Below are 16891 nucleotides of genomic sequence, written 5' to 3' on the forward strand. Positions count from 1 at the left end.
TTTCAGTTGGACAAAATTTCTTTAGTGGGATTTTTAAGACATAGTCTCAGATTACACCTAAGGTCATTTCCAGCACATTAAAACAGTCCATCTTTAGTGGTTACCGCTTAAGAATTTTCTACCACTGAAGAACGGATTGGACGTAAAACAAACCACCTAAGGTAGCAATTGCAAGCACGGACGGACGGACGACGGACGCCACGGTATGGCATAAGCTCACCTTGGTCCTTCGGACCAGGTGAGCTAACAAGAGGCCCAGGGGCCTTAACGGTCATCTGACTCTAAATTAAAACCTTTATATTATTGTAGTATGCATTCTCTGTAGCAAGTATATAGTGGCACTGTTGGCCATGGTGGCTATCTTGGATTTCTGACCGACCCAATAAATAATAACACTTGGTCTGGACCATCTAAGGATAATATCTGGTAAGTTATAAGAGCTGAATCCCATCGGTGGAATTTGAGAAAAAGTTTGAAATAGATGTTGTTCATGAAAACCATGATTGTGCAATCATGTTACAAAATGGCCGTCAATGCTGCCATGTTAAAGTTTTTACGAGGCCGAAAAAAAACAACAACACTTTGTTGGCCCTTCTTCCTTAACATCCTCACCAATTTCCAGCTCAATGGCACCAGTGGAACTGGAGAAGAAGTTTAAAATGTGTTTTTTAAGATTGCGGCTATGGCGGCCATCTTGGATTTCAGATCAATCTAAAAAATAACAACACTTGGTCGGGATCATCTCAGGAATATTTCAGGCAAGTTTCAGCCCAACAGCACTGGTGGAACTTGAGAAGAAGTTTAAAATGTGTTTTTGAAGATGGTGGTTATGGTGGCCATCTTGGATTTCGGACCGACCAGAAAAATAACAACACTTGGTCGGGATCATCTCAGGAATATTTCAGGCAAGTTTCAGCTCAATAGCACCGGTGGAACTTGAGAAGAAGTTTAAAATGTGTTTTTCAAGATGGCGGCTATGGCGGCCATCTTGGATTTCGGACAGACCCGAAAAATAACAACACTTGGTCGGGATCATCTCAGGATCATTTCAGGCAAGTTACAGCCCAACAGCACTGGTGGAACTTGAGTAATAGTTTAAACTGTTTTTTCAAGATGGCGGCTATGGCGGCCATCTTGGATTTCGGACCGACCCGAAAAATAACAACACTTGGTCAGGATCATCTCAGGATCATTTCTGGCAAGTTTCAGCTCAATAGCACTGGTGGAACTTGAAAAGAAGTTTAAAATGTGTTTTTCAAGATGGCGGCTATGGCGGCCATCTTGGATTTCGGACAGACCCGAAAAATAACAACACTTGGTCGGGATCATCTCAGGATCATTTCAGGCAAGTTACAGCTCAATAGCACTGGTGGAACTTGAGAAGAAGTTTAAAATGTTTTTTTCAAGATGGCGGCTATGGCGGCCATCTTGGATTTCGGACCGACCCGAAAAATAACAACACTTGGTCAGGATCATCTCAGGATCATTTCTGGCAAGTTTCAGCTCAATAGCACTGGTGGAACTTGAAAAGAAGTTTAAAATGTGTTTTTCAAGATGGCGGCTATGGCGGCCATCTTGGATTTCGGACCGACCCAAAAAATAACAACACTTGGTCGGGATCATCTCAGGATCATTTCTGGCAAGTTTCAGCTCAATAGCACTGGTGGAACTTGAGAAGAAGTTTAAAATGTGTTTTTCAAGATGGCGGCTATGGCGGCCATCTTGGATTTCGGACCGACACAAAAAATAACAACACTTGGTCGGGATCATCTCAGGATCATTTCTGGCAAGTTTCAGCTCAATAGCACTGGTGGAACTTGAGAAGAAGTTTAAAATGTGTTTTTCAAGATGGCGGCTATGGCGGCCATCTTGGATTTCGGACCGACCCGAAAAATAACAACACTTGGTCAGGATCATCTCAGGATCATTTCTGGCAAGTTTCAGCCCAGCAGCACTGGTGGAACTTGAGAAGAAGTTTAAAATGTGTTTTTCAAGATGGCGGCTATGGCGGCCATCTTGGATTTCGGACCGACCCGAAAAATAACAACACTTGGTCAGGATCATCTCAGGATCATTTCAGGCAAGTTTCAGCTTAATCCCACTGGTGGAACTTGAGAAGAAGATTGAAATGTGAAAAGTTTACGCACGGCGCACGACGACGGACGAAGCATGATCACTATAGGTCATCCTGACCCTTCGGGTCAGATGACCTAAAAACCCTTAAAGTTTGTTGAACTTTTGTCAATCAGTTTTGAAGGAGTTGCAGAAAAGTGGGACAACACTGCCGATGGAGGATGACAGATAGTGACCTTGACAGTAGCAAATTTATCAAACAGGCATGTGTGGTTATGGCAAAACTTTAACTGATTGTAAAGTTACGGAGAGAACATATCTTTCTGTTGTTCATCATATAAGGTAAATGAGAAGCCCTAAGTTTGAGACCTTGACCTTTGAAGAACATTTTGTCAAATTATCAGATGTAAAATTATAACCAACAAGAGATCCCAGAGGGATCTTGGCGCCCACCATTGAATGATCTTCATAGGTTCCATGTCAGATTGATCTTTTCTCTACTTTTCTCTTCCTCTAAGTCTTACTAATCTGTGTAAGTTCAGAAACAGCCCTCTAGTACTTTTCAAACAAGCTGGGGAACCTATATATCAAATTTAAGATTTAGCGATAATGGCTGTCTGTCGACCATGTTGTTTTCGGATTGGTCCCAAAATGCAATACCAGGGTTTGGTTTGGTTTGGTTTATTTTGTTTAACGTCCTATTAACAGCTAAGGTCATTTAAGGACGGCCTCCCGTGCGTGCGACATGCATGCGTGTGTTGAGTGCGCATGTATGTTTTGGGAGGCTGCGGTATGTTCGTGTGAAGTCTCCTTGTGATAGGCCGGAACTTTTGCCGATTTATAGTGCTACCTCACTGAAGCATACTGCCGAAGACACCCAGCAACACACCCCACCCGGTCACATTATACTGACAACGGGCGAACCAGTCGTTCCACTCCAAATATGCTGAGCGCTAAGCAGGAGAAGCAACTACCATTTTTAAAGACTCTGGTATGTCTCGGCCAGGGGATAGAACCCAAAGCCTTCCTCACAGGGGCGAACGCTCAACTAAAGGCCAAAAGTGAGGCATTGTCAAGGGAGACATTAGGAAGAAGAAAGTTGTTCAGAAAGAAGAGAAAAGATAAGATCCCAAATTTAGTCGCCTCTTACGATCATGCAATGGGGGGCAGCAGGTACAATTCTTACGCCCTACCTGCAGGGCAGACAATACCAGGGCCCAAGGGGAACCTACATATGAAATTTGAGAAAGATACCTTCAGTACCTTCTGTGAAATAGCGATAACAAACTCAATTGTCAAAATACAAGATGGCTGCCTGTCGGCCAGGTTGTTTTCTGACTGGTCTAACAATCCAATATGCATAAATAGGCACAGAGGGCAACATACAAATGAAATTTCAGAAAGATCCTTTCAGTAATTTCTGAGAAATAGCGATAGCAAACTTCAATTGTCAAAATCCAAGATGGCTGCCTGTCGGCCATGTTGTTTCCCTATTGGTCCCAAGATGCAATATGCAGAACTACAGACCAAGAGGAACTTACAAAAAAGTTTGAGAAAGATCCCTTCAGTACTCTCTCAGAAATAGCGATAACAAACTTCAATTGTCAAAATCCAAGATGGCTGCCTGTCGGCCATGTTGTTTTCCGATCGGTCCAAAAATGTGATATGCATAACTAAGCACCAAGGGGAAGCTACATATGAAATTTGAGAAAGATCCCTTCAGTACTGTCTCAGAAATAGCAATAACAAACTTCAATTGTCAAAATCCAAGATGGCTGCCTGACGGCCATGTTGTTTTACCGATCAGTCTCAAAATGCGATATGCATAACTAGGCACCAAGGCGAACCTACAAATAAAATTTGAGAAAGATCCCTTCAGTACTTTCTAAGAAAGAGCGATAACAAACTTCAATTGTCAAAATCCAAAATGGCTGCCTGTCGGCCATGTTGTTTTTTGATCGGTCCCAAAATGTGATATGCATAACTAGGCACCAACAGGAAGCTACATATGAAATTTGAGAAAGATCCCTTCAGTATTTTCTGAGAAATGGCGATAACAAACTTCAATTGTCAAAATCCAAGATGGCTGCCTGTCGGCCATGTTGTTTTCCGATCGGTCCAAAAATGCGATATGCATAACTAAGCACCAAGGGAAACCTACATATGAAATTTGAGAAAGATCCCTTCAGTACTTTCTCAGAAATAGCGATAACAAACTTCAATTGTCAAAATCCAAGATGGCAGCCTGTCGGCCATGTTGTTTTCCGATCGGTCCCAAAATGCGATATGCATAACTACACACCAAGGGGAACCTACATATGAAATTTGAGAAAGATCCCTTCAGTACTTTCCCAGAAATAGCGATAACAAACTTCAATTGTCAAAATCCAAGATGGCTGCCTGTCGGCCATGTTGTTTTCCGATCGTTCTCAAAACGCAATATGCATAACTAGGCACCAAGGGAACCTACATATGAAATTTGAGAAAGATCCCTTCAGCACTTTCTCAGAAATAGCGATAACAAGAATTGTTTACGGACGGAGGGACGGCCGGACGGACGACGGACGCAGGGCGATTTGAATAGCCCAACATCTGATGATGGTGGGCTAAAAATGCAGAGATGATACATTTGTAATAGATAAGGTGAACCAATATCTCAAGTATAAAGTTCTAGTGACTAGTAGTGTAGGAGATGGAGTCTGGACAAAGTTTTTCTTTTAAGTGGGTCAAAGGTCAAAGTGTAGGTCAGAGTGACCTAGTTTTGATACTTGACACACTGCTTAACCAAGGTGAATCCATATCTCAAGTATGAAGTTCTAGTGACCAGTAGTGTAGGAGATAAGGGCCTGGACAAACTTATCTTTGATGTAGGTCAAAGGTCAAAATGTAGGTCAGTGACCTACTTTTAATGAGACATTGTTGCACCATGGTGAACCTATACCAAAAGTATGAACCTATACCAAAAGTATGAAATTCAAATGACTACGTAGTAGTGACAAAGATATGAAGCAGATATCAAATTCTTTTGGGATGGACGGATGGATGGACGCTAGGACAGAGATCAATATTTAGGGCATTGCTGCTATGAGGTCAGGCCATGTTTGGTAAAAAAGCTCTCAACTGTTTCCAAGTTATGACTTTGAACAAGCACAGAACAAGTGTATTTCTCAATTTCTGTCAAGCAATGGATAGCAAACTACAGTACATGTTCTTGTGAAAAGATTTTGTTTTCTTTTTTTTATCTTTCCTTGAGCCAAGCGCTTTTCTCACTGATTTGGGAATGGACCTTTTTGTCTCATTTTTGGAAGAAAATTGGTAAATTGGGAAAGATTTTTCAGGAGTAAACTGAAAATTTTGGGAATTTGGATTAAATATGAAATAATTTCAATTGGGAATGGGGCCCATTAACAGCCCCAAAAAGCCCTGTGAGCAGGCATATCAAAATGAAATTCCTGAAAATAAATGGTCCTTTTTAATTTCTATGATGCACAATGCTAAAAAAAAAAAAAAAAAAAAAGCTGCACGCAAACTCAGTCTTACCCAAGAGATGGAGCTGGCACACTAAATGTCTGTAAAGGAGATTTCAAAGTGTGTGGTGTCATGGGGCGTTGCGGGCATGGCTTTTGTGCTGCGACCCTTAGGATCTCTGGACCATTCTGGTAAGGACGGAACAGCGGTGTGACCTGGTACTGTTTGGATCTGTCCTGGTACATCTGACCAGCCTCCATTTGGTACGTTCCTTGAAACCGTTGGTCCCCTCCTTGGTATCTCAGGTCACCACCTTGAAATATCTGGTCCCCTCTCTGATACTGGTTTCCTCCCCTAGGATACTGCTGGCTGCTTGGTCCCGGAGGAGATGGACTTGTGTAGGACTGGTAGGCCACTGCATTAGGATTTAGCTCAATCCTTGGTGGCTGCTGAGGTGATTCATATGTACCTAAAACAATCATAACACTATGAATGCATTGTATAAACCCAGTATCAAAACTAAAGCTCTCAAAGGTACATCTGCCATTCAAACCAGGTATAATAATAGGTAATGTACTACAAAGAAATTCTCAATAATGATTATGCAAAGTTCCCTCTGCATCACACTCTTTGATCTAGGAAACCCATGTTGTTTACTGTACCCGGTATTTCTTACAATTATTCTGACAAATAGATTTAAATTTGATATGCTTTAATGTTAATTAACACAATTTAAACAAATTTCAAACATTCATGAACATTTTCAGTTTTATTAAAATTGATAATTTGATCAAAATAGCTTTTAGTTAGGCCAAATTATCAATAGCAACATGAACAGCTCTGTAACAACCTTCAACGAAAGGTTTTGGTCAAATTTATGTACCTCGTAGATTCTGTTGTGGGTAAAATGGTGTCGACTGCATCTGCATGTACTGTTGGTCACCAGGATTTGCAATGTACCCCTGACTAGTCAATGGTGGAAACCCAGGCCCCGCTGACCTCCCAGCTCCTTGGGCTCCCAGTTGGGTCACATAAGGCTGGAAGTAAGTCATGGTGAGATGGGTCACCAGGTAGCATAAAAGGCTATAACATCAATCTGAAAATGAAACAGAAATGCCATTTTAGATCATTTTCAGAAATCTAAATACTTGTCATCCCTCTTGACCAAATCTCCTATGTGAATAATGACATATAAATGTCTCAGGATCGGATACAAATACTAGAAACAATAATTTTATATATCTGTAGTAAATATAGTAAAATGGTGTTCCTTATTGCCATGTGCATGTGATGCGAAGCAAGTTAATAAACACCTTTGTTGGACTGAATGTGAGATACTTGTGGTTGTGCAGTGAATTTCCAGCTTTCAATTATAATACGGCAGTATCACTTTCAGTCTTAACGGCAATATTAACACCAGAAACCTTCGGAATAACGAAAATACAGGCGTACATGTAGAATATGGTAAATGCATACTTACAGAAAAGAGCACTTGGAAAGATAATTTATTTAGTTTTCACTTGATTCTGATTAGGGATCATGATATCGTTAAAACGTTCATCAAAATGACAATTTCCTACACATCAGTAGACTAGTTTGACTGATTTCAAACCAATTTTTCAATAACTGTGGTTTGAATATTTGAGCGCCATAAAACTCTCAAATATATTATCACTTTCCCTTTGCATTACATGCACTGTCGCTAGCCCCTGTGCATTAAGTAATGTGATATAAGAACTGAAAGAAGCATTGTATCAATAGCTATTTTCAAATGTGCACCTAATTAGAATTATCCAGGGCTTGACAAGCACCTGTGAATGACATTGATGATGAAGGCCAGACATAAAGTTTTGTTTTCGATAATTGAACATATCAATTATCTTGATAATCTTAAGAGGACGTTAACAAAGCTACAGCTTCGAATTCCTTAACAGCAAAATTTTACTGCCATATCCGGGGATCCACTGCAGGGTTTTCTCTGTAATTTTGTTATGCTATTCAGGTCCCAGGGACTCTAATTAAGATGTGAAATCCAGGAGTCCCATGACATGTTACAATTGTCAAAATCATGGTAAAGCTGCAGTTCAAGCATTCAATTGCAAGTTGGTCATCAGGTATAACAATGTTGCTTAAAGTTATAAAATGCACACAAAATAAAATACTAGTGACAATTAAAATCAACTGTTATTTCTTTATTGTATGGCAGATTTTGTAATTACAATGCATCTCAAAGATGCACAGACATTTAGTTTGGGAGTTCTTTATGGTTTTTCTCTGGGTCTAAGACGAAGGAAACCTGTGTCAAGAAAAAAAACGCCACTGTACTGTCCAACAACAAGATCTGGCACTTGTAAGGTTATTTAATTTTGGTTTGGCCATGCTTAAATGCTTGAGAAAAGCTGTATTCACATCGTTGAGGATCAACTATTGATTTACAAATTAGTTTATATCCAAATTGGAATGTCAGTATGAAATCTATCTGACATACCATACATCATTTTTATTTTCCTCTCATTTTTCAAAAAGAGTAATTTTGCAAAATGTGATATTAGTATTGCCTATATATATATGTTTTGCAATGCATCACTCTTTACACGTCTGTAATGTAACAGGGTGCTTACATATCATCATATGGAGATTTTTTTGTTATTTTCAGAAAACATGATGAAATTTTAGTGAAGTTTGGAGTTTGCTTATATAGCTATAATCAGACTAGCTGTACATGCAGACGAGAAGCATAATTACAGTGTATGTGCTTAATGCTTGTTTACAAGTTGAAGTGATGTGGTTTATTTTTAGTAAGAAATCCATACCCCAAGTGGTGAAAATAGGCGTGTTTGACTTGTACACAAGTTGGTGGTTTTCTTTATAACCTATACCAATAGAACTGACGCAATTTATCAATTTTGTTTTCAAGTTTCATTCAAGTTCAACGTACGCGTGATGTCTGTTCCTGTGTTCTACTGAATGCATTTTAGGTCTAGTTGTAAACAAAATTTATACAAAAAGACAGCCCGTACCACACTCACCAAGATTCGATGAATGACAAAGGGTCTAAAGGGATACGGCTATTATACGAGGTAAACACTGGCCTGCATACGTACCCCATTTACAAATCATGCGTGACGATGAAAACAAGCCCAAACTAACTAAACTTTCATACGTGTGTGCAGTAGGATTTAAACAAAGTTTAAACATGGAATAAGAGCGTGAAAGCTGCTCAATTGATCACATATAATTGCACCAGAAATGTAAATAAAATACTCTACCAATAAACGTCATCTTCAGAATTCAGTAGTCGATCGACCTCACTCATGCAAAGCATCTTTCTTGAATTTTACCGCGACCTCCTCACGCTTTCGACCGGAAGTAACGGACAAAATATAGTTCTAGATCTGGTATCAAATATATTGTAAGAAACTCAATACGTCACCAAAAGAGATAATGTAATTCTTCAGTACGATATTTACATTATTTTACCATATGAAGTTATCTTTAATTCGCATATTAAGGTAGCAGACTGTCTCACACAGTTTCCCGCCATAATGTCATGCCTGGTGAATTTGTTTACATTTGTGGAGCAGACGCCTAGAGAGGAACCACTACCAGAAAAGCAATATATAACTGATTTCTTACCGCACTATTCCCGTTAATCTTCCAAGAAGTTGTTTGATATCTTCTTGCATTGCTAATTAATTAACGTAATTACTTATAAATTGCTTTATTTGTAGCCCACTGACATACACGCAGAGTTGTTCCCCTTGTCATACTTGCACAAGTTTCTTCATAACCAAATTATTAAGACTGCTCTTCCCAAATGCTTTTTGCCAATTTTAGCAAGATTGCCTTGGTTAAATATATATTTTGCCAAAAATACCAATCAGAGACAATATATTAAAGGATTCAAAATCAATAAAAACAAACAATACGTAATGATGAATTGTATGACAATGTTTTACCATTTAATTAGGATATCTATTCAAATATCTCTATTTTCTATTACATGCAGTATATAAATTGAATTAATATATCATCAATTAGGTTTAGCGATATTTGTATTTTATGAAATAAATACAAATATCAAATAGGTAAAAACCCAGTGGCTTGCCTAATAATATACAATATTGCTATGAATGAATGAAAAAAAGTTGCTCATATTCCAAATAAAATGTAATGAAGTGATGTGTCACAAATTATGTATTTTCATCATGTCATTCTTCATAATATAATCATGATTGTGCTTATAACTGTACATTATGATTAAATGGTACGACATGCTTGTAATGTTATTCCAAAATAATACCTGTATTTAATTTTAGTCCAGTCAGCTGTGGGTTTGACTGGGACATAGTAATTTTTTGTTGGTAACATAAAAAAAAAAAGACTACCAATATGGAACTTTAGATTTTTTTTTTTAATTTTGCTTAAGTGAAAATAAGCATAATATGCTTAATGAACTTTGAAGTGTGACATTGAATTTTTTGATAAGAATTATAATGTATTTTATTGTAAGACCAGTCCATGTATAATTTAGATTAGGCAAAAAATTAATAGAAACTGTGAATCAAGGCAATATGACACAATGAATATTGCTAAACAGCATTCAAATCATGAACATATTGGCTTTCGTTGCATTTTTAATTGACAGAAGAAAAATATAATGATAAATGATATCCATGCTAGCTTAGAATTATTGTATTGAAATATGGCATTTCTTGAATAAAAGGTTTTGCTTTAATGCAATGAAGTTTATTAACTTTGCATGTTGCTGATTTGGAACTATTTCAAAGTCCATTGAATTATTTCCCAGTTTTTGCATTCTATTTGAATAATATGAAAGACTAGTGCTGAAAAGCTCAGGAAACCATTTTATGTGCTTATTCGATTATATCGTCTTAGCAGAAATGACATCTTTCCTAAGATATCTGAAAAATATGAAAGAAGTCGGGTTGATCAATACCCCTGTTCATGTAAATTTGACCAAACCATTAAAAGGTCATCATTCTGAACAACAATGATATACTGTATACATTTTGTTTTTTATCTGATTGTGGAATACACTTTTTGTATTTATGATTAATGGAAATCAATGTTAGATAATATTGCTTGGTTTTATCACTCTATAGATCTTCGACACATATTTAAATTGATCTTACCAAAATTGGTTGTTTAGGTAAGCGATGCACATACATGAATATAAAAAGTTTTTGAGCATTTTCTTGCCGTATTTTAAATTAGAGCTTGCAGAAATAGTTATATCATTCTGGTCCAATATTGACAAAAATAACACCAACTCAGCGCATTTGGTCAAGTTGATGCTCAATATTATTTTTGTATGTCATGTTTGGTTTGTTTTTGACGTCCTATTAACAGCCAGGGTCATTTAAGGACGTGCCAGGTTTTGGAGGTGGAGGAAAGCCGGAGTACCCGGAGAAAAACCACCGGCCTACGGTCAGTACCTGGCAACTGCCCCACGTGGGTTTCGAACTCGCAACCCAGTGGTGGAGGGCTAGTGATAAATGTCGGGACACCTTAACCACTCGGCCACCGCGGCCCCAAATGTCCATCATGTACCATCGGTCATACATGAAAACATGAAAATTCAATAACATGCCATATTTTAGAAGTAAAATATATAAACGTGTTTTGCCTATGAGATTAGTAAATTGCTATTTCATACATTCAAAATACTACAAAATTCTTTATCATCAAGTTAAAAATAATTATAAGCCATATTGGTAGTTCAAAATCTTTTCATTCCAACACCAGTGAGCTGAAAAATTTAGGCAAAAATCTGTGCTGTATTTTAGTTTGATGTTTGGTGACATGTTTGATGTTCGGTGACACGTTTGATGTTTGGTGACACGTTTGATGTTTGGTGACACATTTGATGTGTGGTGACACATTTGATGTGTGGTGAAATGTTTGATGTTTGGTGACACGTTTGATGTTTGGTGACACGTTTGATGTTTGGTGACACGTTTGATGTTTTAGGACACATTTGATGTTTGGTGAAATATTTGATGTTTGGTGACACGTTTGAAGTTTGTTGACACATTGATGTTTGGTGACACGTTTGATGTTTTAGGACACATTTGATGTTTGGTGAAATGTTTGGTAACATGTTTGATGTTTGGTGACATGTTTGATGTTTGGTGACTGTACCGGATACTTCCGGTGTTTTATCATTTGTGCGCCAGTTGGAGCACCGCAGCGAGTTATCGCCCTTAGTTTGTTTATTGATGACGTCATCGAGTTTGTTTGTGTCTGTTTTGAAAGCTCGGCCTCCCGGACAGACACGAGGAAATCTTCCAGAGATATTTAAGTAAGTCCATAATTTTATCATCTATACTGTCCTCAAATTTGATGTTTTGTTTCCAGTATAATGCCATTGATATTGTTTATTCATAAGTTGAATGTAAACACAAACATGTGTTACTTTCTATAAATAGATAGAAGTGTTGTTTGTAAACATTACCATACATGTGTTACAATACTTATTAAGGTTTATTATTGTTTTAGGTTAGAAATATGTGAATTTGTGAAGTGAAATGTGGTCAACCCTCGACACACCATTCAGTAAGTTTAGCATTGTTGATTATAATCGTTATTCCTTAGTGAACCAAAGTATTGTATAAAATAACTCTATCGCCGCATCATATATTATTACTGTAATTTCTGTTAAACTCCCTATACAGTTTGTAAGTAGTAAACCTTTATATAAACTGTTTTACTGTTGTGTGATTGTAATTTCTATGCACTTGTCTGTTTACATGTGTAAGCTATCTTACAAATAAATTAATATTTCATTGTAATGTAGAATAATGCGTTATTTAATATACGGTGAAACATATTGTAAATAACTTCATGTAATATTATATGTAAATGACGTCATGTAGTTATGTATGTAAGATGTTGGTATTTAACCTATGTTACAGGTTTTTAAGGTCATTAATAGCAAAATAAAGGCTTGTCTAAAGAACCAGACAGTCATACTTCTATTTACCGTCATCTTCTGTCGGCTAAGGGCAGAAAAGTGACACCTTTGATTTTTGGTGACATGTTTGATGTTTGGTGACACGTTTGATGTTTGGTGACACGTTTGATGTTTGGTGACACATTGATGTTTGGTGACACATTGATGTTTGGTGACACGTTGATGTGTGGCGACATGTTTGATGTTTGGTGACACATTTGATGTTTGGTGACATGTTTGATGTTTGGTGACACGTTTGATGTTTGGTGACACATTTGATGTTTGGTGAAACGTTTGATGTTTGGTGACACATTTGATGTTTGGTGAAATGTTTGATGTTTGGTGACACATTTGACATTTCGTGACACATTTGATGTTTGGTGACACATTTGATGTTTGATGTTTGGTGACACGTTTGATGTTTGGTGACACATTTGACGTTTCGTGACATGTTTGATGTTTGATGACACGTTTGATGCTCCTTTATTGATTTATGTACAGGAACTTGGCATTAATCTCTCAATACATGGTCCATATAAAACCGATCCAGTATATATAATACACAAGTCCCTGAGATGGTGAAATTAACTGTTTAAGTCTCATTTCTGACTTTTATTCATATAAATTTCAATCCTCAATGATCAGATGATAAATTAACATATTTTATTAATTAACTGTCCTGTATACTAGTCCTTAGTGTCTGTTTCAGAACACTGGAGGTGTTATGATCACTCCCTCATAATCTGTTATGAGGTGCTATCCCAGCTTGTACTGTGGGCCTCTACCATTCTGCAGTTGGAGAATCCCCTCAGTGATGGTCTATAAATAACTTTGGGTCTGAGATGAGGTGCTGCTCTCCGATTACTTGTTTGCTTTATAAGGAACTGCCAGTTTCATCACACTGCCACCTATATGTGGAGAACAGGTACAGACCGTTCATTTCTTCTGGATCTGCAGAACCAACCATTCTCACTTGGGGAGGATCAGGTAGGAAACATCTTGTTGTAAATTACCACTTTGATAATTAGGTGTTTACATTATTTTTAACATCCTATCCACCTATGTCCTGGTTAAAATATATTTCATCAGGATACGAAGTAGTTGTTTTTTTGAGTTGAGAACATTTCTGACAAGTTCTGCCACTCTGGACTTTTATTTAACCTGTGGCCCCCACTTTTAGAGGTTGACTCAGAAGAGTTGGTCTGAGGCTGCTAATGTAAAAGATGAGACTGTACCACTGATTGCTTCTTCAGTCTACATTCCAGCTGCAGGCTAAACTCTCTCTGGCGGCCATTTTTGTTTTCGACATTACTAGGTAGGAGATGTTATGCTTTCTATTTTTATTGAATGTGATGTTGCCTTTCCTTTATATTAAACTTCTCCGCCAGACATGGTCTCTGTCTGCACTGGAACCCACCCTATCCCGCCCTGCCCTGCCCCACCCAATCTCTTATACTCTTACAACCCATTCATCTTTTCTGTACTTGGTTATAGTCATATGGACACTCACTCTATAGTTGTATAGAAATAGCTGCATGGTTTGAAAAATAGTTTGAATCACGGATGTTAGCAACATACCAAGTTCTGTTCTGAACATAACTTATATCATTTAGTAAAATTTGTTGGTATCAAGAGAAATCTCATCAAAAACGATCAATTCATATTCATTGGTCACTGTATGTGGTCATTTTGGTGGTCAAGATTGAAACTTTTTTAAATATTGAACCTTTTCTGAATATAGTGATTTTTAATTTACTATCTTTTTGGAATATTGTTTTGAAGAGTTCATTTCCGACAAATTACAGGACAGAGTGGATTGTGTATGAAATATGTTTATTGACAGTTTGTGTTGTCTAATTACGCTTATGTTAAACAAAATGTTTATCAACATGACACCTTCTTGACAGGTTCTTGTGATATTTCCAGACTCCTTTTAGCCTGGAAGTTCTGTTATACCAATTCTCCTTTTGCTTTTTCATCTTCCAACCTCATCCCCGCCCTTTTCTCGCCATTTCTAAAATATCCACACCTTATCTTATGACTTTGTGTACATATATATATTTATGATGGAACAATCCAGATTTCACTTCTTTGATTCAGAGTTCAGGTAATTGTCCTGAGCCGAATTCTTACTTGGAGATTATGTAGATTATATATATATATTTTTTTTTACAAATGAATTTAGAATATTTTGCCTGTATTTCTGAGTGTCAGAATATTTTATCTGATCTACTGAGTGTCAGAATATTTCATCTGGACTACTGAGTGTCAGAATATTTCATCTGGACTACTGAGTGTCAGAATATTTCATCTGGACTACTGAGTATCAGAATATTTTTTTCTGGACTACTGAGTGTCAGGTTATTTATCTGGACTACTGAGTGTCAGGTTATTTTATCTTGACTTCTGAGTGTCAGATTATTTTATCTGGACTACTGAGTGTCAGATTATCCTATCTTGACTTCTGAGTGTCAGATTATTTAATCTGGACTACTGAGTGTCAGGTTATTTTATCTTGACTTCTGCGTGTCAGATTATTTATCTGGACTACTGAGTGTCAGGTTATTTATCTGGACTACTGAGTATCATAATATTTTATCTGGACTACTGAGTATCAGAATATTTTTTTCTGGACTACTGAGTGTCAGATTATTTTATCTGGACGACTGAATGACATATTATTTTATCTAGACTACTGAATGACAGATTATTTTATCTGGACGACTGAATGTCAGATTATTTTATCTGGATTACTGAGTTTCAGATTATTACTAAGTTTCAGAATATTCTATCTGGACTACTGAGTGTCAGGTTATCCTATCTTGACTTCTGAGTGTCAGATTATTTCATCTGGACTAAACTGAGTGTCAGATTATTTTATCTTGACTTCTGAGTGTCAGATTATTTTATCTGGACTACTCATTGTCAGATTATTTTATCTGGACTACTGAGTGTCAGATTATTTTATCTGGACTACTGAGTGTCAGATTATTTATCTTGACTACTGAGTGTCAGATTATTTTATCTGGACTACTGAGTGTCAGATTATTTTATCTGGACTACTGAGTGTCAGATTATTTTATCTGGACTACTGAGTGTCATAATATTTTATCTGGACTACTGAGTGCCAGATTATTTATCTGGACTACTGAGTGTCATAATATTTTATCTGGACTACTGAGTGCCAGATTATTTATCTGGACTACTTAGAATAAGTCTGTTTTATCTTGATTTCTGAGTGTCAAATTATTTAATCTGAATTACTGAGTGTCAGATTATTTTACCTCGACTACTGAGTGTAAGATTATTTTATCTGGACTTCTGAGTGTCAGATTATTTTATCTAGTCTACTGAGTGTCAGATTATTTTATCTGGACTACTGGGTGTAAGATTATTTTATCTGGACTTCTGAGTGTCAGATTATTTTATCTGGACTTCTGAGTGTCAGATTATTTTATCTGGACTACTGAATGACAGCTTATTTATCTGGACTACTCAGTGTCAGATTATTTTACCTCGACTACTGAGTGTAAGATTATTTTATCTGGACTTCTGAGTGTCAGATTATTTTATCTGGACTACTGAGTGTCAGATTATTTTATCTGGACTACTGAGTGTCAGATTATTTATCTGGACTACTCAGTGTCAGATTATTTTATCTGGACTACTCAGTGTCAGATTATTTATCTGGACTACTGAGTGTCAGATTATTTTATCTGGACTACTGAGTATCATAATATTTTATCTTGACTTCTGAGTGTCAGATTATTTATCTGGACTACTTAGAATAAGTTTGTTTTATCTTGATTTCTGAGTGTCAAATTATTTAATCTGAATTACTGAGTGTCAGATTATATTACCTCGACTATAGAGTGGAAGACAAGATCTCAACTTCCAATTTTGTTGAACAAAGTTTTTCCATGACCGTCATGTGTCAGCATTAAAGCTGAAATCTCAAGTATCTTTATGGCTAATTGAAAGATGTTTTTATCAATTGTCTGAGGTGATTAGATCCAATTTTCTCCATCAGTATTTCATGCATTATTTCTTTATGATAAGGTTTAGATAGGATTTAGTATTCCCACTGATCATCTTTAACCTTTTAGCAACTTTATTCCGTAGCACTTCATGTTGTAAAGGGCAAGGCCACCAAATACTATTTATTAACAAAACTGTCATTCATCTAATGACTTAACTTAAATTTGGATGGATTTTTAGTAAGCTTCTTATATTCACCAAATTTGAGAATGTCTTGAACAAGTTGTTTTTTTCATGATGCCAAAGTCACCATTTAAAGAGGATCATTGTTAGCTTTTTAAGAATAAATTCCTGATTTTGTTCTAAAAAGAAAGAGAGAGAAAGATCCCTTTGGTG

At 36.9% G+C, this 16891-nt stretch overlaps 2 protein-coding genes across 8 annotated transcripts in view; one reads left to right on the forward strand and one right to left on the reverse strand.

Moving 5' to 3' along the window:
• The window catches only part of LOC117336224, a 34642-nt gene extending 25765 nt beyond the window's left edge, over positions 1 to 8877 (reverse strand). The window contains exons 1-3 of the mRNA XM_033896683.1: positions 8811 to 8877; positions 6425 to 6637; positions 5614 to 6010 (exon numbers count right to left, since the gene is read on the reverse strand). Of these exons, the coding sequence (XP_033752574.1) occupies positions 5614 to 6010; positions 6425 to 6593 (566 nt within the window). The 5' untranslated portion in view covers positions 6594 to 6637; positions 8811 to 8877. The remainder of the gene's footprint in view (positions 1 to 5613; positions 6011 to 6424; positions 6638 to 8810) is intronic.
• A 4591-nt stretch (positions 8878 to 13468) lies between these two features.
• Positions 13469 to 16891, forward strand: part of LOC117336508 (troponin T, skeletal muscle-like) — a 36200-nt gene continuing 32777 nt past the window's right edge. For 2 of the 7 annotated variants that reach the window (XR_004534637.1, XM_033897103.1), the window contains exon 1: positions 13623 to 13832. The gene's annotated coding sequence lies outside the window, so the exon portion shown is untranslated. Of the gene's footprint in view, positions 13505 to 13619; positions 13833 to 16891 lie in introns of those variants that run through there. The other 5 variants (XM_033897106.1, XM_033897104.1, XM_033897109.1 and 2 more) reach the window with 5 other exon arrangements.

This window comes from Pecten maximus, chromosome 10 (assembly GCF_902652985.1).
Source record: "Pecten maximus chromosome 10, xPecMax1.1, whole genome shotgun sequence".
NCBI classification, from domain to species: domain Eukaryota; kingdom Metazoa; phylum Mollusca; class Bivalvia; order Pectinida; family Pectinidae; genus Pecten; species Pecten maximus.